Source organism: Pogona vitticeps, chromosome 1, assembly GCF_051106095.1.
Source record: "Pogona vitticeps strain Pit_001003342236 chromosome 1, PviZW2.1, whole genome shotgun sequence".
Classification (NCBI taxonomy): domain Eukaryota; kingdom Metazoa; phylum Chordata; class Lepidosauria; order Squamata; family Agamidae; genus Pogona; species Pogona vitticeps.
Genome location: NC_135783.1, coordinates 302,842,219 through 302,858,386, shown reverse-complemented (window position 1 = coordinate 302,858,386; position 16,168 = coordinate 302,842,219). Strand labels below are relative to the sequence as shown.

At 40.1% G+C, this 16,168-nt stretch overlaps 1 protein-coding gene across 2 annotated transcripts in view; it reads right to left on the bottom strand.

Moving 5' to 3' along the window:
* Positions 1-16,151, bottom strand: part of DNAJC17 (DnaJ heat shock protein family (Hsp40) member C17) — a 31,584-nt gene extending 15,433 nt beyond the window's left edge. Inside the window, exons 1-10 of one of the 2 annotated variants that reach the window (XM_020795731.3) lie at positions 15,849-16,151; positions 12,831-12,900; positions 10,698-10,756; positions 9,262-9,349; positions 8,469-8,551; positions 7,215-7,308; positions 6,159-6,208; positions 5,601-5,678; positions 4,389-4,469; positions 2,959-3,081 (exon numbers count right to left, since the gene is read on the bottom strand). In XM_020795731.3, the coding sequence (XP_020651390.1) occupies positions 2,959-3,081; positions 4,389-4,469; positions 5,601-5,678; positions 6,159-6,208; positions 7,215-7,308; positions 8,469-8,551; positions 9,262-9,349; positions 10,698-10,756; positions 12,831-12,900; positions 15,849-15,926 (804 nt within the window). In that variant the 5' untranslated portion in view covers positions 15,927-16,151. The remainder of the gene's footprint in view (positions 1-2,958; positions 3,082-4,388; positions 4,470-5,600; positions 5,679-6,158; positions 6,209-7,214; positions 7,309-8,468; positions 8,552-9,261; positions 9,350-10,697; positions 10,757-12,830; positions 12,901-15,848) is intronic. The other variant, XM_020795732.3, reaches the window with a different exon arrangement.
* Between the last annotated feature and the right edge of the window lie 17 nt (positions 16,152-16,168).

Here is a 16,168-nt window from a genome sequence, read left to right as displayed (position 1 = left end):
GGCTGTGGGTGTGCGTCACCAATGCAGTGCTGCACAGCTGCAACCCACATAACTTAGAAGGAATATTGCTCACTTATCTTGAAAACCCTATTAGGGTTGCTATAAGTCTGTGCCGACGTGACGGCACAAAACATACACACACGTTTTTACATAATATGATATATATTACACTGAAATCACTTGGAGATTCCAAGTGAGCAGAAAAGCAATTGCAATAAGTGGACCCTCGACTTGCGGAATTAATCCGTATTGGAACGGCGGCTGCAGGTTGAAAATTCTGTAGGTCGAGGCTCCATTGACCTACAATGCATTGAAAACCGATTAATCCCGTAACCGCCCGTTTTTGTTCCATTTTGTGTTCTTTTCCCGGTCTGTAGGTCGATTCTCTGGCTGCAAGTGGAACCTAAATTTTGCAGCCAGAGAAGTATGTAACTCGAAAAGTCTGTAAGTGGAGCCGTCTGTAGACTGAGGGTCCACTGTAAATGTATTGAATAATTAACTATACAGTGGACCCTCAACTTACGGAATTAATCTGTATTGGAACTGTGGCCGCAGGTCAAAAATTCTATAGGTCAAGGGTCCATTTCCCATAGGAATGCATGGAAAACCATTTAATCTGTTCCAGCCAAAGGGGAAAAAATACCAGGCTTCCAAAAATACCAGGCTGCAAATACTACCCTCTGTCTTCTGTCCCCACTGTCCTCTGCCTCCCATCCCCGCAGGGACAGGAGGCAGAGGGTGCAGCTTTGGAAGCCCGGGAAGCCGAAAGCATTCGGTCAGCTTTCGGGCCTTAGAAAGCTGCACCCACTGCCCTCTTGTCTCCTGTCCCCGGTGCCCTCTGCCCCGGTGCAGAGAGCAGCGGGGACAGGAGATAAGAGGGCCGTGGGTGCAGCTTTCTAAGCCCCAAAAGCCGGCGGGGAGCAGCTTTGAGCTTGCAGCTTTGGAAACCCAGGAAGCCGAAAGGAGCTCCGCGCCCGCTTTCAGCTTTTGGGGCTTCTAAAGCTGCACCCACTGCCCTCTTGTCCCCGGTGCCCTCTGCCTCAGGCCCCAAAAGCCGGCAGCGGGCATGGAGCGGCTTTTGGCTTGCAAGCCAAAAGCTTCGAAAGCTGCACCTGCTGCCCTCCACCTCCTGTCCCCTGTGCTCTCTGCCTCCTGGGCTGCTTTGAATTTCCCGCCGTTTCCCCTCTGCCTTTTGTAGGTCGAAGCTCCGGCAGCAAGTTGAACTAACATTTTGTGGCCGGAGCTTTTCATACCTCAAAATTTCTGTAAGTAGGGACCTTCGTAAGTCGAGGGTCCACCGTATACTGTATTTTTTCATCTATAAGATGCTACTTTTTCCTAAAATCATTACCCTAAAAATTGAGGGGCATCTTTTACATGGAAGTAACCTGAGATAGCTGAGGAGAGAACAAAATGGCACATACCTTGCCTCTGTAAACAGGCTTCCTTCAGCCATGAGGCTTAGTTTCCTACAGTCAGGAGACTTAGCTTCCTCCACTCATGAGCCTTATGGAACTGATATCAGCTGATCCTGAACAAACCAACTGGAAAACACCTCCTCGGAGGTGGAGCATGTGGGCTCAAGATTCAACAGACTCAAAATACCCGATGTTCTAAGCCCAGTGGCTCAATCCTCAAAGCTAAGTTTTCTTAATTTTGGGGTTAGAAAACTGGGGTGGGTCTTATAAATGGGGGCATGTTATAAATGGAAAAATAGGGTAATTATAGTTGGGGTAAATTCTTAATAAACAAAGGAGCATAAACTTACACAATAAAACAGAAGCAGGCAAAGTACAGCCTACAGCCGTGCCCCGCTGGACGATTACCCCGCTCTACGACGAATCCGCTTCATGTTGACGTTTTTGCGATCGCTTTTGCTATCACAAAACAATGTTTTAAATGGGGTTTTTTCACTGTGCGATGATCGGTTCCCTGCTTCGGGAACCGATTTTCGCTTTACAACGATCAGCAAACAGCTGATCGTCGGGTTTCAAAATGGCCGCCGGCTGAAGAAAATGGCCCCCCGCTGTTTTCTAGGACGGATTCCTCATTTTACAGGCACCGAAAATGGCCTCCGTATGGAGGATCTTCGCTGGACAAGCAGGTATTCAGCCCACTGGAATGCACTGAACGGTTTTCAATGCGTTTCAATGTGTTTTTTTATTTCGTTTGTCGACGTTTTCGCTCTACAGCGATTTCGCTGGAACAAATTAACGTCATCAAGCAAGGCACCACTGTATTTTTTGATACCCTAGAGGCTCCTATATCACAAAGATAAAAAAATGTATATCTGTGGGAAAAATGTATTTGCCCCAAGGTTGTTTTCCACTGCAAGATTCTAGAAACAGCACTTTTGCTCTGAAACAGAATGCAATGCCCCCAAAATACCCCCAAACCCCTCAAAACTGAAAAACAAAACAAAACTGCAGGCTGAATTCTGAAAACAGCTCCTCCCCATTTTTCAGACCTAGTGCTGCTGCCAGGTACTGAGAGCAAAAAGCTGGCCTCCACCCCCAACCAAGATGCCCATTCAAGTCTGAAGTAACAAGTTCATAAGTGCACTTAACCCTTTCCCTGTGTGAGAGAACTGTCTGTCCTCATTTTGCCTCTAAAAAGATCTCCACATACATTGCTTCTCAAGCCTCACATATTATCAAATTCCCATGTACATATTTAGTGATCTACTTTCAACACAACCAGCACTGCAGACTTTCTTCACAAATTCTAATAGCAAAAACACTGTTAGCTGTTCTATGGCAACATATCTATGCAAACTCCAAAATCAAGGCAGATTTGTATTTGTTTTAATTAGAACAAATACATAAATGAAGAACTTCCAAAAATCTTACAGGTGCCTAGCAAATGTTTCCTAGGACAGAAGCAGGCAAGACATAGCAAAAATTTGCTACTGTCCACACAAATTAGTTGCAGAAAACTAGCAACTTGCATTGCACTTACCTGTGATATCCGTGGCTGGATAGTGCCATCAGCATACATGGTGCTGCCCTGTGGTTGGCCCTCTAGCCAGGTAATTTTCAGAGGATTATTTATCAGGCCAACTTCATTCTTTATTGCCATCTCCTAAAAATTAAAAAATGGCCTGCCGTTATAATTGCGCTCATTTCATAGTTCTCTGCCTCCTTTATCAAACTCCAGAAAATAGAAGAACAGATATAGGATAGGAAATCTGAAAATTCTCTGGTCCACATATATGGAGGACCTCTTTCCAAACTCCCAGAATAGTTCATCTCATTTTTCTTTTTTTTTAATGCACTTGCTCTCATTCTTGATGTCTGTATCTTCCTGTCTCTCTTGGGGTGCTCTCTGTCAAGGGACAGAGAGCATCATACTCCAGGAAAGAACTTAAAGGACATAGAACAGGATCAAATTAAAGTTTCTCAGAACAAATAAGGTTATGGGGAAATATACTACAAAGCAAAGAGAAATGTAAAGCCATCAGATGATCTGAAAGGCAGACAATTCCTCTGCAACTTCAATAAAGTTTCTCCCTACATCTAAAGCTCACAATAATATACAGTAAAGCCAAATTAACCTGAGTTTCATCAAAGGAAAACCCAGGTTAATCAAGCTGCAACATTTTAGGATTTACTGCCAATTACCCTGCCAGGAATAGTCATACAGCAATATCAAAATCGTCTTATGTAGTTATACAACCATCATAAACATATATATATGCAACAAAAATATATATGCAGCATATAACAGCATCTCTCTCTCTCTCGCTCTCTCTCACAGTTATGTAAACAACATAAACAACTTTTGGAAGCAAATTGCTGTAAGTTACAAAACTTCACAGGCACTATATGTTGCATACTATGTTGTGCAACTCAACACGCAGTAGACAATGCCTCAGAGATTTTTTTAATTTACAGCAATTTGTGTCTAAAAGTTACACCATTTGAAGAGTGTTACACTGTGCTATAGGATTTCGCCTAGTATTTCAGCCAGAAATCTGGCTTTCCTCCTCTGTTTTCCCTGTGTGGAGAAAGGAAGCAAAGCTCTCTCACACAGCGTTTCCAGGCATAAGCTGAGTAAGAACACTGGGGTTCATCAAAGTCCTGCAAATGCTTGCAAATAATGGACTGCTCCACAAACAGCTCTCCATTCCCATTAGCAGGAGGAGTGAGGAAGCAGAGGATTCCCTACTATTAACTCTGCTCTGATGAAAGCAACAAAGATTCATCTCCCTTCTTCCACCACAGCTTAGAGGGCCCATACATTCTACCCATTTTGTCTGCAAAGATTTATCATCTTGTATCTCCCAAGAGGACTACAGTATTTACATTATAATGATGAATTTTTAAAAACAACAGTGGATACCTCTTGCACTACCAAGAAACTCAAAAGTAAAAAATGCAACAACTCACGGCTGCTTTCACTGTGGCAAATTCCACTATTGCACTTCCATTCTTCTTGCTTGAAATAAGCAAATTCAGAACTTCACCATACTGTGGGAATCAAGAAGAAAAGTAAAATCAGATATAGATCATGGTGACAAATCATCAATAGAGATGAAGCCGTTAAAGCGTTTCTCAAACTCTATCAACAGCAGATGGAAAAAGGACTGTACTTGGAAAAATGAACAATGTGGTGAATCACATTTAACGAGATGATTATACAAAATTATTGAGTATGCTAATTGCAGTGGTTTTACCGATGTCACTGTTGCAGTCAGTCAGTGATTTGGTAGAGGTTGTGACAAAGTATAAATGCAGCACAAGTTATTAAGAACAATGACTGATATTTAACACTGTATTTTTCCAACAAAACCAATTAGAATAGCAAGATTATGTTTGTTCAACCAAGTTCTTACTTGTTACCAGCAAAAAGTACTACTTTCTAGGGCTGAAGAAAGCCACAATCAAAATGAGTGTAGTGCTTACTACGGAATTAATAAATCATAAGGAAAATGCTAAAAGTCACAAAGGAAGCAATTTTATATTAAACCCCTTCACTCCAAGCTATTTAGAAATCATCCTACAAGACTATATCAAATTGAAGAGAACTGGCAAGCGAATAAATCCTTATTAAGCCCTTGTTTACCATCAAAAAAAGAAAAATGACTTATAATAATCATGGAGGGCGTCTCTGGCTTATGCAGATATTTACATATTCACTTATTCTTACAGAACAATCATGTATGCATACAGAGATAAGCTAAAATTAATTGGAATCCCGTCGTACAATGAAGGAGCTGTGCACTTGTACAGGTAGCCCAATGATTAGATTGTTTTCATTATTGTCAAGAGTCAGATCAGGAATAGTTTTGTTTAACATGTGACTCAAAGCTGTTGCAGCCAAACAAATGAGAATTTGTACACCAAGAAATTCTCTGGGTTACAATCCTGGCTTATGAAGAAAATAACAAGGCAAAAGCCCAGATTTAATAACACATTAAATAAATTATTTCTGGCTGGTTTAGCTACTTGCACTACTAGGAAAAGCCAGGCAGGAGTAAACAAGCACATTGCTTATTCACAGTAAACTCAAACTGACCAGAATCCTAACTTACTATTATGTGTGAACACAGCTGGCGTGCAGGAAATAAAATAAAACAAAGAAGCATTTTGGAACAGGACCTTTTGTAAGATTTGGAGAAGAACTTCTTTTGAATAGCCCCCTTTAGTTTCATCTTCTTTCTTGCATTTCCACCGTAGCTGATAGAGAAAAGTAATGTATTAGCTCCACAGATGTCAACAGTATGTAGTTGTATCTGGTGTAGGCTTTTACCTCTATGTTATATAAAAGCAATGGAAATAAATGGAAACATTTGCAAACATAGCAAAATGAATGTCTACACTACACATGAAGAGGCCCAATTAGTGTTATGCATAGAAAAGTCCATATTTTAGAACATTTTGCAATTGCTACATACATCAAGCAGCATCTTGCACCCTGCCAATATCCCAAGTCACAGACTTAATTGCAAATTACCTTCATCCTAGTCCCTAGATTCTAGATTAAAGTGCAAGGAACACATTAGGGTGAAGCAAGTGACCACTCCAATAAGTAGCAAGGATGCCAGAGACAGTCCCGCTTTCTGGGAGGTTGGAGGCGATCCATGTGGCTTCTACTGATGGAATGATAAGTTAGTTGTTCATCTCTCTTCATAGCTCACATTTTTGGGAATGTCTTACTTTGAGCTTGGGAGTTCCTTTGCCCTCCTCTCCATACCCATCTGGTATGCCTCGAAAAAGAAAAGGAAAATGGAAAACTATCATGAAAATCATTTGAGGATATCATAGTATGTCTCTTTTTAATACATGAAAATATTTGACCTGTGTCCTGGATCTGAATACTGCGATGTTAACTTCACCACAGAATATTTTTGTGTGTGTAAGATCTCAGCTAGCAGTTATTTTGACAGCAATTCAAGTTAAAGGTAGATCTTACATTTACTCTCTTTATGCACTGAAATCTCACTAAGAACAAAAAAGCTAACTGGGAGGTAGGGGTAGATGAAGATGACTGCAGATAGGTTGCACGGTAAATGAATACCACATGCAATCCTCTACTGAAGAAAGCACAATACATTTTGTGAAGTTCTTGATAAACATTCCTTAAGCTAATCTTTAACACCCTCCCCATTTGAAAGACAGGGAATGAAGATTTAGGATGGCTATGTGAACTGCTTGAGGTTAAACAGAAAATGGCCAACATCCTGTTGTGTAACATAAGCAAAGCTGTTAACTTTGAGTCCATTCCTCACTTCTGCAGTTCTCATAGGGGGAGGACTGGCGTGTGTATACATGCCCCCAAGAACCATGACAGGAGCTCTTTATTTACCAGTGAGGAATGGACCAGTTTTCAACTTTCTTTATGTTATGCAACAACATTTTAGTCAATACATGCCACAGACTAGACCTGTAATCCTAAACACATTTTCCTAAAAACAAATCCCATGAAAATCACAGGGATTTACTTGTAAGGATGAATAGAGTTGTGCTGTAGATTTCCCAATTTGAATTTCATTTAGTTTTGTCATTTAGTCACATTTAATCATTTTATCTGAGGCATAAAAGATAAAGGGCATTCTGCCACTAAATCTTCACAGCAAGGCAACAAAGGGGTTGCTTTTATAATGAAGTGTATTACTTCATAACAAGAAGAAACTGGCCCTGATAACCCAAGGATGCATGAGGAGAACCCAAACAGACAGCACAGCCAGAGGCTCTGACCTTGTCTGGCCTTACCTCGTACTCGTTCTTTCTCAAGTCGGATTTGTTCCTGGATGAGTTTTTGTTGTTCCTCCAGTTGACGGGATCCCTCTTCACGTAACCGTAGGATCTGGAAAAGAGGCAGAAAGTAGAAATGCTGATTATTTTATTTTATTTTATTTTATTTATTTGATTTGATTTATAGCCCGCCCATCTGGTATATTCTACCACTCTGGGCCAGTGGTCACAGGACACAGATCAGTAGTCTTTTTAGCTCTACCTGTTAGCCACAACAACATTAAAGAGCATTTTTCATTGTTTACATTTTGAAAAGTGTAGCACAGGAATATAGAAAGCTGTCTTAAAATATAGAAGAGCCTCGTGGTGCAGTGGTTAAACTGCTGTACTGCAGCAAAAAACTGTGCTCACAACCGGGGTTCAATCCCAGGTAGCCGGCTCAAGGTTGACTCAGCCTTCTATCCTTCCGAGGTCGGTAAAATGAGTACCCAGCTTGCTGGGGGGGGGGGTGGTAAATGTGTAGCCTGCATAATTAACTTGTAAACCAACCAGAGAGTGCTTGAAGCACAATGGGGCGGTATATAAGCTTTGCTTTATACCAGGTCAGACTAGTCCCTCTAGTTCAAAGAACAATGGTCACCTGGTTTTCAGAAAGAAGTTTTACTTGGAGCACTTATCAAAGAATGAAACCTAGAACCTTCTGAGTACAACACACAGGTTCTATCACTGAGCTATATCTCTGAGAAAAAATAAATCCCCTCATGCTTCGTATACCAACACACTGAAGCCATGAGTTCAAATATTTTTTAAACATTTTTCCTAGAGGACCAGAGCATCATTTATTTCATATACCTCTTCAAATTGTTAACTGTCTACTATTGCATGTAAATGTTATGATCCACATGTCAGACACAATTACTAAAACCTTGTTCCTTACACCTACCAGCATAACTCCACTGGTATAAATGTCAGCAGTCAATGACTTGGCATATAACAATGAATGTCTATGCCAACGTTTTCATCTGTGGCAATTCACTGCTGACATTTATTACAATGGAGTTAGGTTGGCTTAAATATGTAAAATATGCTTGTATTTTTAGTGGAGGACTTTTAGTGGGTGGGGAGTGTTTGGGGAATTTTATGTGTGTGCATGTGTCTGGTCTCTGGGTGTCTGTGAATTTCGTTGTATGGGTATACTGTGTATATACTTACAATGACAATAAATTATTATTATTAATAAAATTCCAATTTTATTTGGCATGCTTTACTTACCTCTTGCTCCAAAGTCCTGGTTATCTGGATCTCTTCCTCCTTGCTGACCTGGGACTGTGCTTCTCTCTCCCGGGCTTCAAGATCTAAAGTGTAACAAGTTCATAATATCACAAAAATGCAAACATTTCTGCAACAGGATGAAATTCTGCTAACTGCATGGATATCTCTGCTTTAATGTTCCCTATACAGTGGTGCCTTGCATTACGATCGCTTCGTTTGACGAAATCGCATTACGATGAACTTTTTGCAACCGCAAAATGATGTTTCCTATGGGGGAATTTCGTTTTGCGATGATCGGTTCCCTGCTTTGGGAACTGATTCTTCGCAAAATGACCATTTTCCAAAAGCTGATTGGCGGTTTCAAAATGGACACTGGGTAAATAAATGGCTCCCCGCTGTGTTTAGAGACAGATTCCTCGCAAGACAGGCAGCGATAATGGCCGCCCTATGGAGGATCTTCGCTGGACGGTGAGTTTTAAAGCCATCGGAACGCATTGAACAAGCTTTAATGCGTTTCTATGGGCTTTTTAATTTCGCTTTACGATGTTTTCGTTCTACAGCAATTTCGCTGGAACGAATATGTAATTCTGGGTACCTTTATTTTTTCAAATAATTAAAATTAAATAAACTTTATATATAAATTAATTGTAAGAATGAAAGCTTCCTAGCATTTTTGCTCTGAGTGAGGGAGAATTATTTATTTATTTATTTATTTATTTATTTAAAATATTTTTGCCCCACCTTTCTCCTTAAAAGGACCTAAGGTAGTTAAAAAAAATCTAAATTGACATACCAAGCTTGACTTTCTTTCTCCTTTCATCGAGCTTTTGAGTTCTTTCTGCTGCCTGTTTCTTCGCTTTCCTCACTTTATCATATGCAGCCTATATTAGCAACAGAACCATAGGAAAGGATCAAAAAAAACAAAAAGGAAGTCACCAACACATATGCTATTTGAGGCACTCTGGAATAACTATGCAAAAGAATTGTGGCATTTTCAAAAACATGCAAAATGCAGCATAATACACATGTCTACACAGAAATAACTTATGGAACAAAAAACTACAGGAACTTGGTGCAGTCAGCTGAAGTGTGTTCTTATCAACATGCACCTAGGAATGAAAACAGACTAAAGAAGAGAGTGACAAAATGCAGGATGCAACATGAAATCCTACATTTTAGGACAAACAACCTTCCTGAAACTGACATTTTCCATATGTTGGACCACATCATTCCTAGTCAAGAATTGTACCATAGGATTTATTCCGTTCCGTTTAGTCGTGTCCGACTCTTCGTGACCCCATGGACCAGAGCACGTCAGGCCCTCCTATCTTCCACTGCCTCCCGTAGGAGGATTTATATTTTACCTCAAAAAATTGGTTGGTTGGAGAAAGCAATTTTAAATAATTTCAGGTGCTGGGTTAAGACATTTTGTTCTCCCAGGTATTTAATGGAATTGTTGCTCCTTCTTTTTTTACAAAATGTATTGATTTTACTTACTGACATTTTACCAGTTTTTGTTTAACATTTGTCATGCATTATGGCCTTATGGTTTAGCATCTTTCAGGTTTTGATTATCTGATTTTTTTAAAAAAATTACGAAACACTTTGTTCTTTCCTATATGCAAACATACCTACATTAGGGATGCATTCTTTCATCCGATAATTCAACTGTGCATAAGTGAATTGTCAAACTTATTGTCATAAAAAGTTGTAATGACTGCCAACTTGGATGGCCTCAAGAGGGAACTGGATAAATGCATGTTAGGGGCCATCAACTGCTGCTAGTTAAAACAATTGTGTATCTGGGCCAATATGAATCTACACATTAGCTGCTCAGAAGAGGCAGCAAGGTGTCCTGCTGTAGCACTTCCTATGGCTAATTAAGTTGAACAGTGCAGGAACAGAATGCCTGACCCAGCCTGGCTTGTCTTACCCATGAGTTCTTAAAGAGTCTGTTTACTGTAAACAACATGGTTGTCAGTTAGGTTTCCCTTACACAAGTTATGACCCAGTCTAAGCTCTTTACAATTCAGAAGGGTTCTCTTTGTTGCAAGACATTCTACAGGTCTTGCAATACAAGTGGTCCATTTATTTGGTCACTCCTTTGCAATGTGTTAGCTCACAGCACAACGGCTGGAAAAAGTGCCAAAGCTTCCATTTGTTTCTTTAAGCATTCAATGACAGAGCTAGTAAATGCTTGTTCTTATGACACAGAACTAAACAACTCACCCTCGCTGCTGCATCTGTTAGAACTGCCAAAGCTTGGGACAACTGATGGAAGAGCTCAGCTAGGAAATAGAAAAAGGAAAATTTAAAGCAACAGCATAGCAAAGGGCACAGCTTTCACAGATATGTAAGTAAAACTGAAAGTTTGCTGGGTTAAAGGATTTTACAGAATGCAGCAAGCTTTCAATAATAGTTGGGTACAAAGGTCCATCATAGAGATACAGGATAAATCTGATTTAAATCAAGTCAATTTAAATCATGATTTAAATCACTAGTCAGTAAGACTCGACTTAAATCATGATTTATAAATGTAAAGACTCATTCTTGCTGGTAGTCATAATCTTTGATAGTTCCAATCAGATGAGGATTTCATATTTAGAACAATATTTATTTATTTATTTATTCAATTTTTACCCCGCCCCTCTAGACAACGTCTACTCGGGGCGGCTTACATCAGTTAATAATGCAATAAGTTACTTTCCTAACACTATAGAAGTAAAATGAATGAATTATTTCAACAAAATAACTTTCTAAGCTCTGGTTAAATTATACATATTCAGGTGTGGTGATGGACTTGGAGCTTCGTCTGTGCCTGGCATAGAACAGTTAGTAAAATACCGGAGATCTTTTTGGGTCATCAATAATATATTCAGTTATAATCTGTTTCAAATTTCATCCAAAAGACAGCTGTTTTCAGCTACAGCCGAGCGGTGTAAACAAAATAGGTAAAGGTAAAGGTAAAGGTTCCCCTTGACAATTTTTGTCCAGTCGTGTTCGACTCTAGGGGGCGGTGCTCATCCCCGTTTCCAAGCCATAGAGCCAGCGTTTGTCCGAAGACAATCTTCCGTGGTCACATGGCCAGTGCGACTTAGACACAGAACGCTGTTACCTTCCCACCGAGGTGGTCCCTATTTATCTACTTGCATTTGCATGCTTTCGAACCGCTAGGTTGGCGGGATGTCAGATTAGCATGTCAGATTAGTAAAACAGCTATATCAGAACAGATTTTAGTTTAATACATTAATCACTCATATTTGGAGAACTACTTAAATTGTTTTATTTAGTAAAACAATAACATTATGTGGGATACATATTTTTGTATTGGCTTAAACATGAATGTTCATGGCTTGCACATAAATTAGCAGAACAGCAATACAATGTCTTTTCCAGAACTTTGTACATTTTATACCATTTTACTGTGAAAAAAGGGATGTTATCTCAGCTTGAATAACTTGGATTAAATGAATTTCTTGTACCAAAAGTGTAAATATTGCACGTTACATAACTAAGTTCTATTTCATGCTGAATAACCTTTGAACCATAATATATCTTAAATAGAAAACTAGATACTTTTTTCCTCCAAAAGTATGTCATTGAAATAAATTTGTCTTAAATCAAAAAAATCCAGTTTGAATTAATCAAATCAGATTTTTAAAATTAAATAATCAATTTTAATCCACCCTGTACAGATACAATTTAGAAGGTATATTCCCCCCCCCCAAAAAAATCTTAAAATATACTTTGGCTCTACCGTGAATAATTCCTATGTTTACAGATAATTCAGCTCTGAAATCCCAAGGTGTGTGAACCTCACATCTTTGGGTACTGTAACAGCTTCTTTACATATCACTGCGAAATTCAATGAATTCTATCCACCCTTATACAGTATATGCGAGAAAACACCATTCACTTATTTCATTAAAGCATGCCTGTTCTCCTTTTATCCCCATATTCAAAATATGAGTTCTGAGTATTTCAATCTATTTGATATTCCTAACTTCCACCTATGAGGGTAGACAGCTCACCTTGCAAAGATAGCGTACAACAAAGAATAAAAACTATATATAAAATGATTAAAACTTTAAGAACAATCCAATAAATTAAAGTAAAAGAACTATTAAAAAAGGAAATCAACTTAATCATATTAATAAAATAAAATGTCATTTTATTTTTTGAAAAAATTATCCATAATAATAATTGCTTAGAGAGAAATGAATGGAAACTGTTATTCAAAAAGTTCAAATATCATTGTGAAGACATAACAATACAGTTCCGGATAAAACACAATCCTGGTGAACCGAGATTACACAGAGTAATAAATAGAAAAGACTGAGTTCACAGAAAGACTGGCAATACCTGCTTTGGGATGGTCTGGATTTTTATCTGGATGGCAGGTCAGTGCCTTCTGTCTGTAGGCTTTCTTAATCTGCATGAGACAGAACAAAAAGAATGCAATATCAGTGTGATGCACACACAGACTTCAGAAAAGGTTCAACAAAATATACAACAGGAAAAGAACAACCTACTGAAGGGAGTTGCAGCTTTCAAAACAAGCATACACATAATAATTTGATTCTGTTGCAAAGGGCAATCACCTAAAGTAGGTGCAACAGAACCCTATAGCTTACAATAATAAAGTATTGACATTTTGCCAATATCCACATTCCACTATGGCAAATAACCCAGCCAACTGCAAAGTCAAAGCCTTGGCACAGATTCCCACCACCCTATTACCAGGTACAGGAGACACAGAAAACTAGGTTGGAAGGGACTACAAGGATCATCAAGTCCAGCCCCTGCCAAAGCAGGAAACCTTACATAAAGCATCCTTGACAGGTGTTCATCAACCTCTATTTAAATGCCTCCATTACTGGAGAGTCCACCACTTTACCAGGCTGCCCATTTCACTGTCAGCTTGCACTGTTAGTTAGTTCCTTCTAATGCTGAGTCAAAATTTCCCTTTCTGTAATTTAAATCCATCAGTTCTGCAGGTTGCATTGATATGTTGTTTGTGGGCTTCCTAAAGACACATGGCTGCCCACTGTGGGGAAAAAATCCTAGCCAAGGTAGCATAGATGGTTCATGAAATAACAGGCTGAGCCAAATGCTTGGTTCAACATAGAAGTACACAGGCCATCAGTCTGATCCTACTGCATTATCTTTTGCCAAGAAGCTCTGTGTGGATTCTGTCATCATGATAGAAGTTCCCATAATCACTGTGATTTGTATCATATAAAAATATATCACAACCATTTATTTATGAAAAACTAAAGGGACTCATCCCTGAACACTAAAGTGTGGGAGCTACACGTTCCTTTTGCCCCTACCCACCAGGAACTGCTAATTTAGTTTATTCTTCTCTGCACAATCTTATCAGACAAAAACTAAAACAAAACAAAAACAAGAAAATACAAAACATGGTAGCACCTTAAAGACTAGCTACTATATTTTAATGGAAGCTTTCTTGGATTATGTCCACTTCCTCAGAAAAGTGGACTCAATCTAGAAAGCTCACATTAAAATACAGTACCTATTTCGTTCTTCCTTCCTTCCTTCCTTCCTTCCTTCTTTCCTTCCTACCTACCTACCTACCTACCTACCTATCAGAACACTGCACAATTTAAAATTATCGATGTATGAAATAAAAAATTAAAAGCAAATTAAAATGTTAAGATAGTTAAGACTATTTTTGACCAAAAGTGGACTACTTCAATAGTTATCTCTGCCATTTGGTAGATCTTTTGTACACATGGTGGGTTCATAAATTGTATGCACATAAGTGCTGCATTGGTTGCCTTTCTCCACAGTCATAGAAAAATTGTCCTGTACCTAAGTAGCCCTATTTTACTTGATTATTCTTTGATCTCCCTACATCACTTAGAAATTGTAACTTCCAGACAGTCCAGCTAGTCTTGTACTGATGGGATACTCTTCAGCATCCATCCCCTTGGCCAGCTGGGTTGTTTTCATTCTTCACAGACTTAGCCTAGCCTCTTCTAATTTAATATTTAGAACATAAGATGAGTGCAGAAAACATTTCCTCAATTTTAGCCATTGTCTAGGGGTTGGTGTCCATGAAGTGGATGGGCTTGGTGCTATACTTCCTTATTTTATTCACTATTTGCTAACACATCTTGACAAACTTCTGTAAGGCCAGTACCAGCAATGGAATTTTTCCAATGGGAGTAGGTTTTAGGCAGCCAGTACTGATCCTACATGATTCATTAAGAGCTACATCCACTTGTTTGGCATGTGCTGATTCATAGCACATACCACTAGCATATTATGCAGTACCATAGGGGAAACTGTAGCTAGTCCTTAAAGCGACACAATATTATTGTTTTGGATTTTTTTTTTTTTTGATTGTTTTTGTCTTTTCTGCATGGATTCAGTCTGGGTTCCATTTCTGTGTCCCTCTGGGACAGGAATGGACAACCTGTAAATCTCTCAAGGGCTGTTGTAGTGGTTGTTGTGGGTTTTTCGGGCTCTTTGGCCTTGTTCTGAAGGTTGTTCTTCCTGACGTTTCACCAGTCTCTGTGGCCGGCATCTTCAGAGGACAGCACTCTGTGCTCTGGTGCAGTTTGTCAGGGAACTGAGTATTTATGGCTGTGAGATCAGCTTTTGTCAGCTGTTGTAGTGCCAGTTGCTTCCCTCACCACTGACTGTGCCCAATAGGACTTGCACCCCAACATCCAGAAGGCCACGTGCGCTCTTCATATTCAGTGGACAGCAATTTACCTATACCGAGGGAAGCAAACCTGAACACTGGGAACCAGTTAATACAGAAAGAAAGACACCAATAATAATAATCTCAGCATTAGAGTTATAATGAACAGTGTTATAGTTTAGGGCAGGATCTTTGCCATCCTGACAGAAATGCTCTTCACTACTGCGATTTGCGTCCTACAAAAGTTTGTAGCAGTCATGCAAGCATGGGGCCTTGCACCCCCCGAAGCTGGTGTCGCCCTAAACATGTTTACTCAGAAGCAATCCCCATCGAGTCCAATGGCGATCCGGAACACTTAAACTCTGCAATCTGAAGGACGCCCATCGTGTACGCTTATGGAAAGCCGTATGCTGTACCAAGAGTTTGATTAAAAAAAAAAAAAAGTTTAAGAAAGGAGCGATGTATTGGTGGCGGCCGTCCTAACGCTGCTGCATTGCAATTCCTATCCTTAACCACCCGCGACTATTCTGGCTAAAAAGAGAACGGGGGAACTGCAGGCCCGGAGCACAACCAAGGCGCCGAGACCCTGCAGCCGCCTCAACCGGCGCCCCCGGTTCTTCGCGCTGCCGCCTCTCCCCTCCGAGAAGCAGAGCCAGGATGGCCTTTCACTTCCTCCCCTCTGCCCGGGGCCTTCCTCGGGTCCTGACCTCTTTATCCGACGCTTTCTCGCCGACTCCAAGCAGCGCGTACAAGTCCAGCTCCAGCAGTTCTTTACCAACCGCCATTTCGCCTTCTCACTTTTTCCCCTTTCCTCAGGCCAAACCGCTAACACTTTCGCTCTGGGCCGAAGATTGACCCGTCCAAGCTTTTCTCCCCACCCCCGCCAAAGCAGTCTACCTCTCCGCCAACGTCGCTGCTGGGAAACGTAGTCTTTCTACTTCGAATTTCCCCTGGCGACACCCAGGAGAATTGCCTCCGAAGAACTACAATTCCCACAAGCCCTGACAGCTGAGAGCCTCCGTGACTG